Genomic DNA, 16,946 nt, shown 5'->3' with positions numbered 1-16,946 from the left:
CTCATTCTCTTTAATCTTTACATTTAGTCATTTAGCAGGCGCTTTTATCCAAAGCGACTTACAAGTGAGGTACAAGGCAAGCAAAAATCTAAGACAAGGAGAAAACATCAATACAATTCTTGAGTGTAATATAAACCTAAAAGGCGTGTTTTCAGGTATAACATATCTACTCCCTGAATTTTTAGTTTTAATCTCTGACCTGTACTATAAAAAAAAAAGCATTGTGTACAGTTGCAGTAGCAAACACACCAGTGCTATCTCATTGGCTGCAAAGAAAGAAATCCAGAGTAGGTCTATTTTCTGTTCAGCTGTGAGTCCAAAAATATTTAGTCCATATGTGCTGTGGAATCAAACTGTGTTATTTGCCTCTCAGTAGAAGTTAAATAAGTGAAAATGTAAATATCAAATAGAAAAATCAGTTCAGCATGTTATACACAAAAACCCCATTTTATGTAGAAAATTACACAACTTGTCTGTTTGTTCTCATTTCTTTCTTCTAACTCTTCAAACACATCTATAACTCCTCCTAGGTAAAAAGGTTCAGATCCGGAAACCGGCCCCTGGCCTCTCAGACATCGCCCCTTTACGGAGAACATCTCGACCTGTCATCATCTCTAGCAGTACTTTAAAGAAAGGCACAACTCAGCACAGGCCACTCCGAGAACGCCTCATACACCTGCTGGCCCTGAAACCTTACAAGAAGCCTGAGTTGATCCTGAGATTGCAGAAAGATGGCATCTCACTATTGGAGAAAGACTCCCTGGACAGCCATCTGCAACAGGTTATATACAATTGTTTTTAATACCCCTTTTTTTTTTTTTTTTTAATTATTGTTATTATTCTTACCCTAAACATAACTAGCACTTAACTAACCCTAACCTTAACCTAAACTCAAACCATGTCTACACTTTAAAGTTGAGTCCTCGAATTGTGGGGTCCAGCATCTATTCCCCAATGAGAACACGCTTGTCCCCACAAGTGATTGTGTAAATGAATTTTGTTATGATAATATATACACACTCCTCCTGATTATCCTTAATTGCAGATGGTTGTAGACTCACTCTTGCCTTTTTTTTTATTACCTAGGTGGCAAACCTAAATGGGAAAGACAACACCTTCACATTGAAGGACTGTTTGTATAAGGAAATTCAGAAGGATTGGCCAGGCTACACCGAAGGAGACCAGCAACTTCTCAAGAGAATTCTGTTTAGGTAAGTTAGAGATACTGTATGTATTCTCACTTAAAACTACTATACCAACATATTCTGAAGATAATTGTCATCAAATATAACATTAATACCAGTAGTGCTTTATAAGTACCCTTTGGCATCACTATTAGAGGTTGTAATGCTGTGCAATTATCATCATAAAGGGCACAACATCTCACATTGGAGTCAAACCCCAGTCTCCTGTGGTAGAGCCCTATGCTTTGCTGTGCTGTTCACAAGCCCGTCCAACTTTCTTGGAGAACTTTTAACTTTATTTAGTTGCTTTAGGCCTAAACCTTTAAGTAATCAGCATTAAGTGAGCCACAACATTAATACCAGTAGTGCTTTAAATATCAAAATATTATGTTTTTCTAAATTACTATGAACTAATAAATGTTAATCTATCATGATAGGTTAACCATATACAAGAACATAACGTGGTTAAAATAATTTCTTGAACTCACGGTATAAGCCAAAAGGACAAAAAAAAAAAAAAAAAACCTCATTTGTAATAATTACTGTGATTAAATTGCCATAATTAACAGTATAAGAATTGTTTAAAATATGCTTTTTTTCCCCTAGTTGACTACTTCTGACTTTTATAATAAAATATTTAAAGTAATACTTGACTTGTATTACAGATGTTATATTGTTTATTTTTATTTTTTTGGGCCAATACGAACACTTTTACTTAATTACTGAGTTTGTGTATTTCTACCATCTCTGCACACAGTGTATCACATTTGGCTGCATGTAGTGGCTGTGTAGTCACAGACTGCTGAGAGAAGTCGCACTGCCCCTTATCATTCATGACAATAGGACCACAAGTGTTGATGTTGGGGTTGATCCATTGATTCTGCAGTGTTTGTGGAAAGATCCATTAGCTGACATAACATACCAGAAGTCATAGTACCTTAGCTTTAGTGGACATGCTGTATAGATACTCCACTGATATTGTAGTAGTGCATGGCTTGCTGAAACTAATAGATACTATCTCAACTAAATTCTATTTGCTTTTATTGGTTCTAAAATTCTCAAGCAGCAATTTGGGATGTAATGGAATGATGATATATGACCTGGCAAAGCATCTCGTATTGTTTGTGTTGACTCTGAGAGTGAGGCCACAGGGTGACAGCTCTGATCTGTAAAAACTGAAAAGGTGCTAAATGTAATAGAGAAATGTCCTTCTGTAAAGGATTAACATGTATGAATACAAAACCTCACATTTGGTATATATCTGAGGATTTAAATAAAACTATGGAAGAAAAGTGTATGATTACAACGTATAAGGCAACCATTCTGTGCATTTTTACCTAGGGTTATGTAATCCTAGGTATGGGTGTAAAGCCTACCTTTTGTATTTGTAAGAATGTCAGGTGTCTGTCTGTACCACACTACTACCACTGTACTCTGAACTTCGATGCTTTGTATTTGTTGATAGCATGACCTGCTGGCCTTCTTCCCAGTGAAAAAATCTTGTTTCTTAGGATCTGAGACATTAGGAAAAGCAAGCTTCCAGCTAGCTATATATAAACCAGGCAGGAATGCTCTGTGTTCACATTGTTTATTTTGTTTGTTTTTGTGTGCTCAAGAATGGCTTTTATTCCTCACAGTGACCTCTAATGTACCTGTGCTACAATACCACAGGCAGCTACAGTGTTAACATTGAGTGTTTGTAAAGCATGTCTAGCATAATCATTTACCTCTTTTACATGCTGGAAAGACCCTGCAATATGGTCTAGCACAATGCAAATCATTGTTTGCAATCTAACAGTAGCCATAATTTTCAAGTTCAACAAAAGTTTCACAAACATGTTTTTTGTTAGGACTGTTACTTTGCATTAGAGGACATGAGTATTTATTTTTCTGTCTTTCAGTAGACTTTGGCATGCATATCTGCACATGCTTGGAGCCTGTTTGTGTTCGTGTTTTTACTGTACTTTGAGCTTTGTGAGTTTATCAGCTGACTAACAACCACAGCCTCCTACTTATTACTACCTCCCCCTCCCTGCTTCTCTAGAGTTTTGAACTAATGCAGTCAGTCACGCAGGAGTAGCACATCAACATGACTGGAACGCACATGATGCAATGATGTTCCAGCACATGCTGATCCACGTGTTAGGTGGCAGAGGTCCAAGGGTCAGATATATCAGTCGGCCTGCAGTCTCACCCGTAGCTGACTGTCCCTACCACAGACACAAACACATATACACTGATTGAACAAAGGCGGGGCATTGACACCACTTTGTGTACCATTGACACCACTTTGTGTATGCAAGTACCCTCTACTGATGATGTCATCAGTGTGTGTATGTGCAAAGTGAGCTAGCTTTTGGATAAATGTTTCAAAATTTTAGTTGTGGCTTCTTTACTTGCATCAATAAATCAGTAAGCTGAGTACTTTTTAGCTTGGTTTGATATCTGTATATTGGCACAGCTCTTTTGTTTTGCCACTGCTACTGTGTGACAGATTCATCTGATGCATAATGAGGTCATTGTACCACATGACAAATCTGAGGCTCTGTTCACACCTCACACAAAGATGGCACTTGGCTGATGTGCTCACAAGTGGACCAGTTGAAGTACGTGTGTGATTGATACAATTTAAACTTCTTATGGAGGTGGCTGGGGACACTGTGTTAAGAAGATAATGATTGTTTAAAAAAAAAAATGTTGTAGTGAGCATATTCCTTACATACCCAACATCCATACACAGTGTGCTGCAGTACCATGTTTTTGTTCGCTCACTTTCTCTCAACGTAGTGTCATGTCACTTTGTCACTTGTCTTAAAGAAACTGGCAGAATTGTTTAACCATTAAATAAACATGTCTGTTATATTTTACAAATTTTTCAAAATACAGCAGAATCTTATATGAAAAGTTCCAAAAAAACACTGAACATATTTAAACTGGTAAAACAATTTGTACATCTAATGATTAAATATATTTTAACTATGGCTATGTTGAAATGCAGCTTTATTAAGTTGCCCCCTCCTTTACTCTGTTGTCATAGTTACCCACTCAGCTTCACAAAGCAAATATTATAACTTGCTTCATTTTGTATTCAAACATCTGTTGAATTAGCATATCAGTGAAGAAATGGCAGCTGTGCAGTTGAAATCTTTTTCCATAAGAGTAATTTCTTTGAATTATTTGAGATCTATCATAATGTTAATCACTACAAATGAACCAGGTTCCACACGGTGTTTAGCCTTTGAAGTGTTGTTCTCCCCTGAACAAACAAGTTTGCATTGCTTGCACTAAAAGAACAGTCAGATTTATTAGAGGTTTGTGGCATTTCTACATTAGTGCTGATGGAAATAATGCAGTGACATCAACAGGTACAGTACATTGCTAAAAGTAGTTTTCCTGATTCTGTAATTCTGAAAAATTACATTCTGTGAGAGTTATACTAAGCGTGTGTGTGTGTGTGTGTGTGTGTGTGTGTGTGTGTGTGTGTGTGTGTGTGTGTGTGTGTGTGTGTGTGTGTGTGTGTGTGTGTGTGTGTGTGTGTGTGTGTGTGTGTGTGTGTGTGTGTGTGTGTGTGTGTGTGTGTGTGTGTGTGTGTGTGTGTGTGTGTGTGTGTGTGTCTACATGCATGCGTCCATTCTCTTAGAAAACAGTGCCAGGCCCAGAACAATTCTGCACCTGCACCAGAGAGCCCACCCAAAGAGCTAGCCAGCAGCTCGCCATCTCAGGTGACCTTCCTATTTCTCCTCTTACCTGTCTCTTACTTCCACACACTTTGGATTAACATTTCTTTTCCCAACTTTTCTATAATATTATTAGTACTATAATTTTATATGTATTTATTTTTCTGGTCATTTGAATATAAAGAAAACACATTTTTATCAATGTATTCAGTTTTACGATGTTAAGTTCAATTGAGACTCCCCTTAATTTTCATTCAGTATTGTATACTATACAAAGCAATCTTTAACTAAAGCTTGTGTGTAGTAAAACTTGAATTGGCTAAATCAAATTTTTACCAATGACAATCTATCTAGTATTTCAACATTTCCACTACATTACCAAACACTATAATTGCAGTGTGGTGGTTTCTGGTATTTCTCAGAAAGGCTTTGTTTTTTTTGTGGGGTTTTTTGTTGTTTATTTGTTTTTTAAGCTGTACTGCTCTAAACTAATTTTTGTTTTCTATCTGTCTCCTCACATAATTTGGCTTTCCAGACTATTTACTTTTTATTTGACCAGTTTTCTAATGTCTGTTAATATATTATGAGCTCTTCAAAAATGTTTAAGCAAATACATTGAATATTTATTTACTCTTTGACATACTCTGATATGAAGCCTAGTCACAATATGGTGAAATGCAGCTTTGAATGGGGACAATCCACCATATTTACCCTCATTACATCAACAACAAACAAAACAATAATAATGCTTCCACATGACTACGTTTTCTTGTTGTTTTGGGATTGCTGTGGCTCAATAATTCTGTGGATCCTGAACCTAATGTCCTGCTTTATTATAGAAATTTCCTACAGGGCAAAGTACCTACAAGTACTGCTGTAAATGCTCACTGTGGCAATGTTGTAATGTGATGTTACAACGTATGGTGTAGAAATGAAACTAATTACTTACCTAAACCACCAATCATTTTTTCTTTGAACTTGTTAAGATGACATTATGTTAGCCTACTAGTGACCACTGGAACCTACAGTATAGTACAACCACCAGCCTATAAATATGCTTCTTGCTGTTGTTTCAGAATGCCAAAGTCTTTTGAGACAGCACAGAGTAATTTAGTCAGACACTCCCAAACGTATAAGTGCAGTCTGGGTCAAATAGGGTTTGTCTGTAATGGAATCTCTGGTATTGTGAAAAGATGAAACCACCAGCATAACCTCAGTGCTTCTGAGAATAATTGTTTTTATGCTCAGTTTCTTTGGATCTCTTACCATCTACATGTTATATATTAGTTTTTTCTCTACACACCCCCTTGTCATCCACAGATCAGACGATTGTGTTTGATTTAACTTAGAACATAGTTCCCCCACATTCACTCAGAGGTAAATCTAATTCATATTGACCTCTGTTTTAACTTGTTATTTATTTTCTTATTTATATATTGCTAGAAACGGCCTGCTTCTGACTTCATTGACCCTCTTGCCAACAAAAAGCCCAGGATATCTCATCTTGCCAGCAAGGCTACAACAGCCCCTATTAATGGCAAGCTCAGCTCCTCAAATGGAAGAGGACAGGCAGGGGGAGCAATTTCTATGTCAGACAATAGCATGATGTCAAGCTCCCAGCAGCTCCCTGTACTGGACATTCCTCGTCCTTTTGAAGCACTGTCGGATGTCAGCAACGACTCCAGCCTCAATGGCAAAGATTGTGACTCTCAAGAAATAGCAGTGTCTGAGAGGTTGAGCCAATCTCCTTCACTCTTCTCTGGATCAACGGCACATACTGCACCTAACATCAGCATGTCATCTCCTGGACTTACAGTTGTGGATGGCACACGGGACAAGAGTCCTTCATCCTTTAACAGCAATTCTAGAAAAAAGTCAAAAAAGCATAAAGACAAAGAAAAAACTAAAGACAAGGAGAGAGCAAAAGGAAAGCAGAAGGAAAGGAAGAGCCATGAGGAGCGTTTGTCTGAGCCTAATAAAGCCTGTGAAATCAACCTCAAAAGCAACAGTATTCCCAACAAAAGCACAGGTGACCGCAATACACATTTATTTTTTTCACAAAGTCTGCTTGCATCTGATAAGAGATTTCTGAATAGGCCTGGTATATCATATGTGGATAGGGACATCTTAGTCATCACTGTGAGTAGGTGATTTTTCACATGACCATTATGTGATTCACTGATTAAACAGAGACCCCTGCTGTTCATCTTTGTGCTTTTATTAACTAAAAATAGACACCTGTGAATCCAACTGGCAAACAGCATCTTCAGAGAATTATGCATTTAGGAGCTTAATGATGTAAACGTGAACTAAATATAATACATTTTCTGTTCTGTTGCCTTTGCATTTCCATCACAGCAGGTTTTACACAGTTTCGCAGAAAACCCGTGGAACTTAGACGTTTTTTTCTGTGTGACTTCGTTTCAGATCTGAATGGAATGTGCAACAATACCAGTATTCCTCTATCATCACCTGAGGTGGCAGACTATTTATTGTAAGTGCCTATCAAGTTTAGGTCTCAGTATATCCTGCAGGTGTGCTGCTAGCCAAAATTGTTCTCCTTAAGTTCATAACGGGGCATGCAGTCATTCCAAAGTTAGTAGCGTCTCTTTTATGCTGCTGTTTTGGGGGGATGAAAAAAATAAACATCACCTCAGAATAGTGGGTCTAAATCGCAACTAAAGCCTCAGACAAACATGTAACTCTTTTCACCAAGTCATTGTTAGTTTAATGAAAATAAAGCAAAAAAGCAAGGTGCTGCTAATATCAGCAGATGTGCAGACCTCTAATAAAGCAGACGTTAGGGCAGTTTGCTGGTCTGTAGCATTTAGATGCCAAGAGGCAAAAACATAAACAATGGTCTTATAGAGGCAACTGTTGCCACACATCAATCTGGATAGGTTTAGAAAAACGCTTTGGAAATAATTTGGAGTTAAAAATTTTACCTTGAGAAAGATTATTCACAAGTGTAAAGCATTCAAGACAGTTGCTAGTCTTTCCAGGACTCAACGTCCGAGCATATTCCCCCAAGTTCAAACCATCCATTGCTTAGAGATTCAAAAAGATCCCAGGGGCTACGTCTCAGACTCTACAGGTCTCATCGAGCATCTGAAACGTTAAAGTCCATGACAGCCCAATTAGGAGAAGACTGAGCAAGTATGTTTCATTTGGAGGGGTTGTCAGGAGAAATGCTGTCTAAAAAGAACATGAAAGCCTGACTGAGGTCCGCAAGACTGAAAAAGTGTGACAGAGAGTGACGCAAAGGAGAAAGGAGTTTTGTTTTTTCAGAACCAGAGAAATCAAGTGATAACTGTCTGTACATTTAAGACAGCGTTAAGCGTTTCAAATGTGACCTGCTAGTAGCTGCATGCTTTTAATTTCACTGCCAAAAAGCTAATATGTTGTTCACAAGTGGGCTTAAGTTGTATCTCCCAGCAGCCCATACACACAGATTGAATGGAGTCTACAGTATGATACTTTGATATTAATTTTGATTTAAAGTGGCACCCCTCATTGAGTTTACCTACAATTCACTTGATCAAAGTACCTGAGAAGACTTAGGTATAGGTGTAACTTGTTCACACTTTCATTTTATCCTAAAATCTCAGTTTTTCCCTCTTAGGAAGTACACAGTGATCGAATCTCCGGAGCAGCGCCAGAGGTATAAAAACGATTTTAATGCTGAGTACAGTGAGTACCGGGGTCTGCATGCTCGAATAGAAGGCATTACTCGGCAATTCACTGTGCTTGACAATGAGCTTAAACAGCTCCAACAAGGCACGGAGAAGTACAAGGTAGATTCCTTAAAGGATGCACAAAAACTGTTTGTTTTTATTTATTTTATTATTTATTTATTTTCAGGAAAACCATTTGAGCATTTAAAAATGTATGTATTCATATCATTTTGCCCTTCTTTGTGTCTCTTCACAGACAATCCACAATCAGATACTTCAAGAGTATCATAAAATAAAAAAGGTAATTGTTTACACTAAGACTGATTAGTTAGTATGAAGACTTTGAGTAGAATATCAATTTGTGACTCTTTGCTTTTTTCCCTATGCCTTGCAGACTAATCCTAACTATAGCCAAGAGAAGAACCGCTGTGAATATCTACACAACAAACTGGCACATATAAAGAGACTTATTGCTGAGTATGATCAACAGCAATTTTAAGTAGTTATTGACATTGTTTCCCTATTATCTCTGGAAACCATGCAGATAAGGGAAAAGTCTGGATTCCCCTTGTTCTAAAATATTTTCTCAAGAAAAATGCCATGAAGGGAGTATTCCCCTCATTGGGGCTAGAGGCTCTAGTGAGGACCAAGCAGGACAAATGTTTTTTTCTTTTGTTTTGTTTTGTTTGTTTAAATGAGAAAGCTGGGCCTGTGTCTGGTGTGGCCAGGTCTGTCTGTATAGTTGCAGTGGATCCTGAAAGGTTCTTTTTGTGGCTTTGTTTGTTATCAACAGGCCACCTTACTTTAGTCACTGAAGGCTGAAAGAGGTCCTGCTTTTGAAATCAGAAGATGGTGACACTAAGATGAAAACCAAATAAATAAATGAAAAAGTAATCAAATGATAGATCAGTTTCCCTATATATTGAAACAAATGGTTGTGATGATTGTTGAATTTAAATTCTTGTCTTTATTTATTTTTGAAACTTAACTGAGGAATGAATCTGTTTACACTCCTCAATATCAGTACTTAAAAGCTGTCTCTTATTTTTGGTCATCACATCTTGAATGTCAGCCAGCATTTTATCCAGAAGCTGCCTTGCGCATCTCATTGTCAATTTGTTGGCGTTAAATTTTTTTTTTCTCTTTTTAAAGAGATGCAGATGTTACTATGGATTGCATCAGAACAGTGCTTCGGTGCACACAGTCAGATGTAAGTTTGTGTGCATTTCTTTTTTTTTTTAAATCCTACGCAGATGTCTTAACAGTGGGGATATGAAAGTTTCCTCTAGAGCTGTATATTCTCAGTCTCCTCAGTCAGCCATGATGAGCTGTTTGTGTATTGGTTGCAGCAGTGGTCCTAAGTTATGAGCTACTATATTGTCACTAAAAAAACTCTATCAGGCTCTTAATTGGTTTTCTTTCCAGTTTATGTGATGATAGCTTTTGTAGAGATTTAAATATTCTGACTTGCATAGAGTCCATTGCAAGCTTGACGTATCACGCAATGGAAGATCCTCCAATTGTCAGATAGTGCAGATAGAGTATTCAGGTCTGCAGGGGTTTTTTTGTTGTTGTTGTTTAGCTTGATCCACAGATTCAGTATCTCCTAAGCTACCCTTTTTGCCAGCATTTATTCATGTTGAAACAACAGTGTTTACAGAGTCTATAAGATCAATTAATTTTGTTTCATCTGCTCATTAGCCATGTGTTAGTCTATTTGAGATGACTGTTAAGATTAAGCCATCCTTTATTATCTTCTGAGAGGAGCCTGTTGGACCTCCTACTTGGAGAAGGAATGCTTACATGTGACCACTTTTTGCCTTTTTCAAATGTGATGTCAGATACTCTGTGGACCCAAAAATCGTTTTTCTGGGTCATCTCTCCTCTCTAAGAAGTGTCAAGATGGATCCACGTAGTGTCCAAAAACATATTAGAAAGGCTGTTTCCGAAGTCAGGTTCAGCCAGCAGATGCATTTCTTATATCTTTTTATGTGATTATAAAAATCAGCACTTTTTGTCCTGATCTTGCTGTTACCTGGGGGTTTTGTCAAAATGACACTTTTCTCTGTCCATCAGAGTGCATGCTTTATAAATGTGTTAGAATGATTGGTCTCTGTATCTTTACATGGAAAGAAACTGCCCAAGGGCCTAGTCCACCTGAATTAATAATTCATCAATTAAATAATTAGACATTACCCTGACCAGCATGTATACCAAAGTGCTTACCAAGTGGGATTTCTTCAAAATGTTTAAAAAAAAAAAAAAAAAAAAGGAAAAAAATTGTCACAGAATTCTCTAGTTCCTGTCATCCTTTTTTTTTTTTGTCCTTTTAATAATTTATCAACCAGTGAAACACTTTCTCAGTGTTTTTATGAGACCTCTCAGATGGGGTTCCTTTTGCTTCAGATGGGATTAGCATGGCTGGGCTCAAGGTTTCAGATTGAATCATCCTCCTAATGAAAACACTACATTAAGGCCAGTGATGCAAGACTCATCCCAACAGTGCTGCAGATCTGAGACAGAGACTAGACGATGTCTGGGCACGATGAGATGTGAATGTTTTGTTACCAGTACCAAACCTCATCTATGTCCAATACTGCAAACTTTAAAGACATCATTCATAGATTCTTTACCGTATTCTGTTCTGACATGGTTACTGTATTACATCTCTGGTCATATTACAGTCAAAATCTAGTGTGCATAAGTAAACACTTTTTGCTCCAATGGCGAGCAAACAGTTTAAAACTAACAATATGCCAGCACAGGAGTACTGCTGTTATGAGTTGATTGTGCCAAAATGACCTGTTGTATAGGTTTTCTTTTGTCTGAGTATATATACATGCTGCTGTGTAAGAAAAGAGGGCTTTGGAGAAGAGTCATGAAATGTTGTTGCTAAAACCCAAAGCACGCTTTTTGAAAACCATAAGGGACTGGGACTGAAATTGATCTTTGTTTCAATAAAATTCTTTAAAAAATATTAAATTGTTATGGTATTTAATTGTGGTGAGCATGAATGCAGCTTGGAAATGGATTTTAGCTTTTATTGCTGATGGATACATATAACTAGACAGCAACACAGTTTTAGAATCATGTTATCTGAGGATAACCTAAATGAGCAATTGTGTTCTGGCATTTAACATTTGTTTACATTTGCTGATGCCAGTAGAAGATGAGGCCTGTAGATGGCAGCAGTTTGCAGTTTCTAAAACCTCTACAGACATGCACCCTTTTTTATTTCCTCAAAAAAGCAAGTTTTAACATGTTTTGTATTTCACACATATTCTTTGACGGGTAAATGTCTGTATGCTCAATGACACCTTTAGCAAGCAGTTGAAATGCAGGAGAATAATAGTAAAACAAGTTTTCTTTGTATTCAGTAAGCTAAAGCTTTGCGTGTTGTGTTTATTGGGGTCCCTCTTATAATCTATAAATGTGCACGTTTTCTTAAGTGTGGATACGCAAAAGGCCTTGGTATGGCAGCAAGAGCAGAAGATGCTCCAGCAAGACAACAGAGAGGACAAGGATCGCTGTAATCTGATACGCTGTGAAAGATCCCACAAATCTACATAGCAACTGTGTTCCAGTTGGCCGGGCTGAGCTGTGCCTGAGCCTCACTTCGCTGTTACTGGCCTCAGTGCTGCTCGGGGGTGGGGTGGGGTGGGGGGGTGGGGTCAGTGAGTTTACTGTGGCATGCTGCCATCTCTCCCTCTCCTCAATATACAGCAGCATATGCACTGACATGTACACACACACAGCAGACTGAGAGTTCTCCTCTCCCAGTGTTTCCAAAGTTTTGCTAGAGAGACAGGATTTAATTTATCTCTATTCTGATCTTAAATCTCAAGGGGGGTGGACACATCAATTTAGATACTCTGATAAAAGGGCAGGTCAGATATTTAATGTGAAATAATGATGGTTGAAATAAAAGTCAGTCAATTATTTGGTAATTGGTATGTGTATTAAACACGTGGGTATTTTATTATAGATTCAAGTAAAATGGTTCACTTTAGAATTTGACCACATTCTACTACCTGCACTATTTTGCATCTTTGAAACACAAAACACTAACCTCCTACATTAAGGCTGATACTGTACAATAAGACCTCTGAATCCTTGCACATAAATGTTCTACAGCTTGGCAATTTCTGACACACAAAGGAACGAATAATGACACAGCTAAGCCTTTAATTGTAGACTTACTACAAGGCTTATTTTTAACCTTTTTTATAGCGGGGAAATTAACACACAACTGTAGTCTTGCAGCCTGTGACCATGTTGGTAGGTAAGTATTTTAAGCATAGTGTAGAAACAATGTTTGCACATTTAAAGCCAAAGAACTGCTGTCACTATACAACAAAAATAAGATTTAGGTGCTGGTTGAAATAAAGTTCAGTCAATTGTTTTGGGTAATTGTTATTTGTGTTAGACTGTTAACTGAGACCCCTGAATCGTTGCACATTGCATCTTGGCAATTTGTGACACGTACACTAAAGCTGTGTTTGGGAACCAATAATGATGCACTACTAAGCCTTTAATTGTAGGCCAAAGAACTGTTTTCACTACATTAGAACAAGATAAGAGTTTGGTTTGTGTGTGTGTGTGAAGAAGGAATATTTTAACTAATCTTACTTTCATTGCTTTTCTTATCTTACTTAAGTCAAAGTCAAGTCAAAGTCATATTTATTATGCCACACGTATAGGACATACAGAAAATTGAAATTAAAATACTCTCAGGTCTCTGGTGCATACAGTTAAGATCAGAAACAAAGCAAAGACAAAAACAAATAGTGCAAAGATAAAATTCCATATATATATATATATATATGGAATTTTGCACTACTTACAGGTGACAGAGCTTAGAGATGATGGGGGATCTGTGTGTGTTTTTGTGGAGGAGAGACCAGAGTTCCTGTGTTAATGGGACAGAAGGGGGAGTGGGGGAGCTTCATGAGAGCCTGGTGGATAAAGCTGTCCTGGCCCAGAGACTCCACAGTCTCCTCCCTGATGGCAGCAAACTGAAGAAGCTGGGTGATGGGTGATGGGTGATGGGTGATGGGTGGGTGGGATCACTCACAATACAGAGGGCTTTCTGGGTGTGACAGGTGCAGTAAATATCTCCGAGGGAGTGGAAAGTCAGTTGGAAGTTGTCAGTTCAGGAGAGGTCATCTGTGACATGCACACACAGGAAATTGGTGTTGCTGGTGTGCAGTCATGAGTCAGCAGGGTGATGAGGATGAGGCTCAGCACACATCCTGGTGGGGGGGGCCTATGTATAGAGTAATGGTGCTGGAAGCGTTACTGCCACCCCGTACTGTCTGTGGTCTCCCTGTCAGGAAGTCCAACAGCCAGTTGCACAGTGAGATTTTGAGCCCTAGCTGGCTCATTTTGTGATTGAGCTACTGGGGGGTGATAGCGTTGAATGCTGAACTAAAATCTATGAACACCATTCTAACATATGAGTCTTTAATATCCAGATGCAAAAGGGCTGTGTGGATGGCAGTGAAGATGGCATCGTTGTTCGAACGCCTTGACCGTTATGCAAACTGGTAGGGGTCCATATGATGCATTCAAAGCACTTAATGACAATCAGAGTAAGTGCCCCTATACGGTAGTCATTTAAACAGGAGGGAGATTACTTCTTAGAGACTGGAATGATGGCAGTGGCTTTGAAGCATGTGAGGACAACAGCCTGCCTCAGCAAGGTGGTAAATATGTCTGTGAAGACATCTGTGAGTTCCTCTGCACAGTCTCTCTGTGCACGACCAGCTATGTTGTCAGGACCCAGTGCTTTGTGCGCGTCGATCCAGCTGAGGGATCTGTCTGGGGACAGCATCAATACCTGGTTGCCAGGAAGGGGTAGGGTCTGTAATCTCCTCTCTAGGTGGTGTAAACAAGGTTTCCCCTTGATGGAAAATCTATGTGCTGGTGTATTTTGGGAAATTTTCGGATGCTTTGGATCAGCATGGTTTAAATCCCCACCAAAGATGGGAAAAGCATCTGGGTAGGCTGTCTGCTGCTCACTGATGTGCTGGTGCAGTTCATCCAGTGCATCACTCCTGTTGTTGCTGTTGGAGCTGGGAGGGATGTAAACAGCAACAAGCAGTATGGCTGTAAATTCCCTTGGTAGGTAAATCATCGATACACTTATCATTGCTATCTTCCTGCAAATTCAGACTACTTGACATTTGAATATGTCATCCTTATTATCTCTTTATTTTTCAGCCTACTGAATCTTCTCTGTGTCCACTTTTTATGGAGCCTGTGTCCCTCTGTCTCTGTGTGGGGCAGTTGATGATACTTCAGCGTTTCAGCTTCATCTTGACTGTCATGACAGAAACGATTGTTCACCCTCACTGCTGATGTCAGTGCCGACACCACATCATTGTTTTAACACACTAATCAGCAAAAAACACGAGACAGATCCTTTTCAGATACAATGTTTTAATTTCTTTACATTGCATCTATCAAACTTCATTGTAGTAAACTATAAATTTTGAGCAATTCAGTAAATACTTCCATAGTGTCCGCAGCATCTTGCATCGTGCCTTTGTGCAATTTCGTGATATTAGAATGGGTTTCTGACCTCTGCTTTTTATAGCTGAGGACCAGCCTTTCAAACTATAATCACACACAAGATCAAATTCATGTTGCACATGACTAAACATTCATTCAAACAATAGTGGCTCTGTTGTAGCTTCTCAGGCTGAATCAGGAAACTTTTCTGTCAATGAGTTGTTATACATTATTCTCTTTTAACTTGATGCAAGGAGTCAGCGCATCATTCTGTTGTATTGTTTATTTGCCACTATCCACTCACATTTAGTTTCCTAAGCTGACAATAACAATACAATGTAATAAACAAAAGCAATCTTTATTCTACTATAGCCACTCTCAATACATTATTATAAAACAGTAGATGATTTTACTTGTCCTTGTGTGTAAAATTGTGTTGCACAAAATGTTACTGCACTGGAGGAAAGAATAGACAGACAAACGAAATTTAAAAATGACATAGTGACCAAAGCACAAACCATCCCTACCACCAGCCATAGAATAGCATACAAATCATCATTCATGGATACACCAGAGTCCGGCTGTTGTATTCAGCTACTGTAATTACCCTATACTGCACAGTATATAGGTGCAAGCGATTTATATTCTTGTGTGCAAGATTGACTAAACCGGTGCATGTTCTTTAAATTGAGTGCAAAGTACATGTGTCATATATGGCTCAGCAACAGGTACTGTTTGGTGCATATTGTTGGTTTTACTGGAAATGCAGTGGACAAATTTTACTGACTCTTGAAAACATTCATTTAGTAATAATGAATTTTAAAACATAGCTAAAGTGAGCCCTTGTGCAGGTCAAAATGTCTTGCGCTCTAGCACAGCAACTGCAAGTGCGTGTGTGTATATGTGTGTGTGAGAGCGTGAGAAAGACGTTCTTAGGGATGGATACAAACTCTAACAATTCTAAATACTCTACACATTTGTACAAGTATTTGGACAATATTATGTAACAGGAAAACACCAGGGTAGCTGATGTGCTCAATTTATGATCAATGACAGCAAGCCCTAATGATTTACAGCTATCAGGCATAACATAATGACCACCTGTGCAATTTATTGTAATCCAGAACAGTGCCTTTGCCATGAATTCTACTTTTACAAGGTTCTGATTTGCAGTTTTTAAGTTGAAGCTGTCAGAAAGGTGATAATTCCACTATGTGTTTATTATTGAGGTCAAAGTGGCTAGTGGATTCGTACTGGAGTGTGTTATAAGAAGAGGTGGTTCTAATGTTTTGGTCACCGCATTCATTTTAAATAGGGTGGCCAACTGTATTGGATTGCATTAAATTGCACAGGTGGTCATATTATTATGCCTGACTGGTATATAGTGCAGGTCAGAAACAAAAAAGCCTAGACTCTTATACAATATTGCAAATCTTTTATAATCTTTGTAACCCTGATCCAGGTAATTTTCTTTCAATATTCAGTATAATTTTTGTAATTATTTCTTAGTCTAAAAATAAATAGTATGGACAACATGGGCCCCAGTGCATAGCCTACAAATTAAATTGCTTAAAAGCTGTTTAAAAATGCACAAGCTACCCCCTGATTTAGCTTAGCTACGTTAAATTAAAACTTTATTGGTCGGTGCTGTTTGTGTCATGATGAACTCAATGCTCTTATTGTTCCATGAGTGGTAAGTTGTTTTTGCTGTTAAGTAAATCGAATATTTATAAACATTTGCTTGGTTTGTTTAAGAATTTTTTTTCATTAGAAAGTTGGTTTTGCGAAGTCATTTCAATTTTATAATTTTATTTTATCATTTGAATTTTACATTTTATAGGTTTCTAATAAAACCTATAAAAATATGTTGGATGTATGTAACGCCCTCTATGAATACT

General features: G+C 38.1%; 1 protein-coding gene across 3 annotated transcripts in view; it reads left to right on the top strand.

The window, feature by feature from the left end:
• Positions 1–11,517, top strand: part of ell (elongation factor RNA polymerase II) — a 37,796-nt gene extending 26,279 nt beyond the window's left edge. The window contains exons 5-12 of one of the 3 annotated variants that reach the window (XM_067512385.1): positions 531–781; positions 1,087–1,211; positions 4,825–4,906; positions 6,305–6,890; positions 7,223–7,355; positions 8,484–8,655; positions 8,792–8,836; positions 8,930–11,517. In XM_067512385.1, coding sequence (XP_067368486.1) covers positions 531–781; positions 1,087–1,211; positions 4,825–4,906; positions 6,305–6,890; positions 7,223–7,355; positions 8,484–8,655; positions 8,792–8,836; positions 8,930–9,034 — 1,499 coding nt within the window. In that variant the 3' untranslated portion in view covers positions 9,035–11,517. Of the gene's footprint in view, positions 1–530; positions 782–1,086; positions 1,212–4,824; positions 4,907–6,304; positions 6,891–7,219; positions 7,356–8,483; positions 8,656–8,791; positions 8,837–8,929 lie in introns of all 3 variants that reach the window. The other 2 variants (XM_067512384.1, XM_067512386.1) reach the window with 2 other exon arrangements.
• The last annotated feature ends 5,429 nt before the right edge of the window (positions 11,518–16,946 follow it).

This window comes from Channa argus, chromosome 8 (assembly GCF_033026475.1).
Source record: "Channa argus isolate prfri chromosome 8, Channa argus male v1.0, whole genome shotgun sequence".
In the NCBI taxonomy this organism is placed as follows: domain Eukaryota; kingdom Metazoa; phylum Chordata; class Actinopteri; order Anabantiformes; family Channidae; genus Channa; species Channa argus.
Note: the sequence above shows the minus strand (reverse complement) of the source record. Positions and strands in the feature narration are given on the sequence as shown.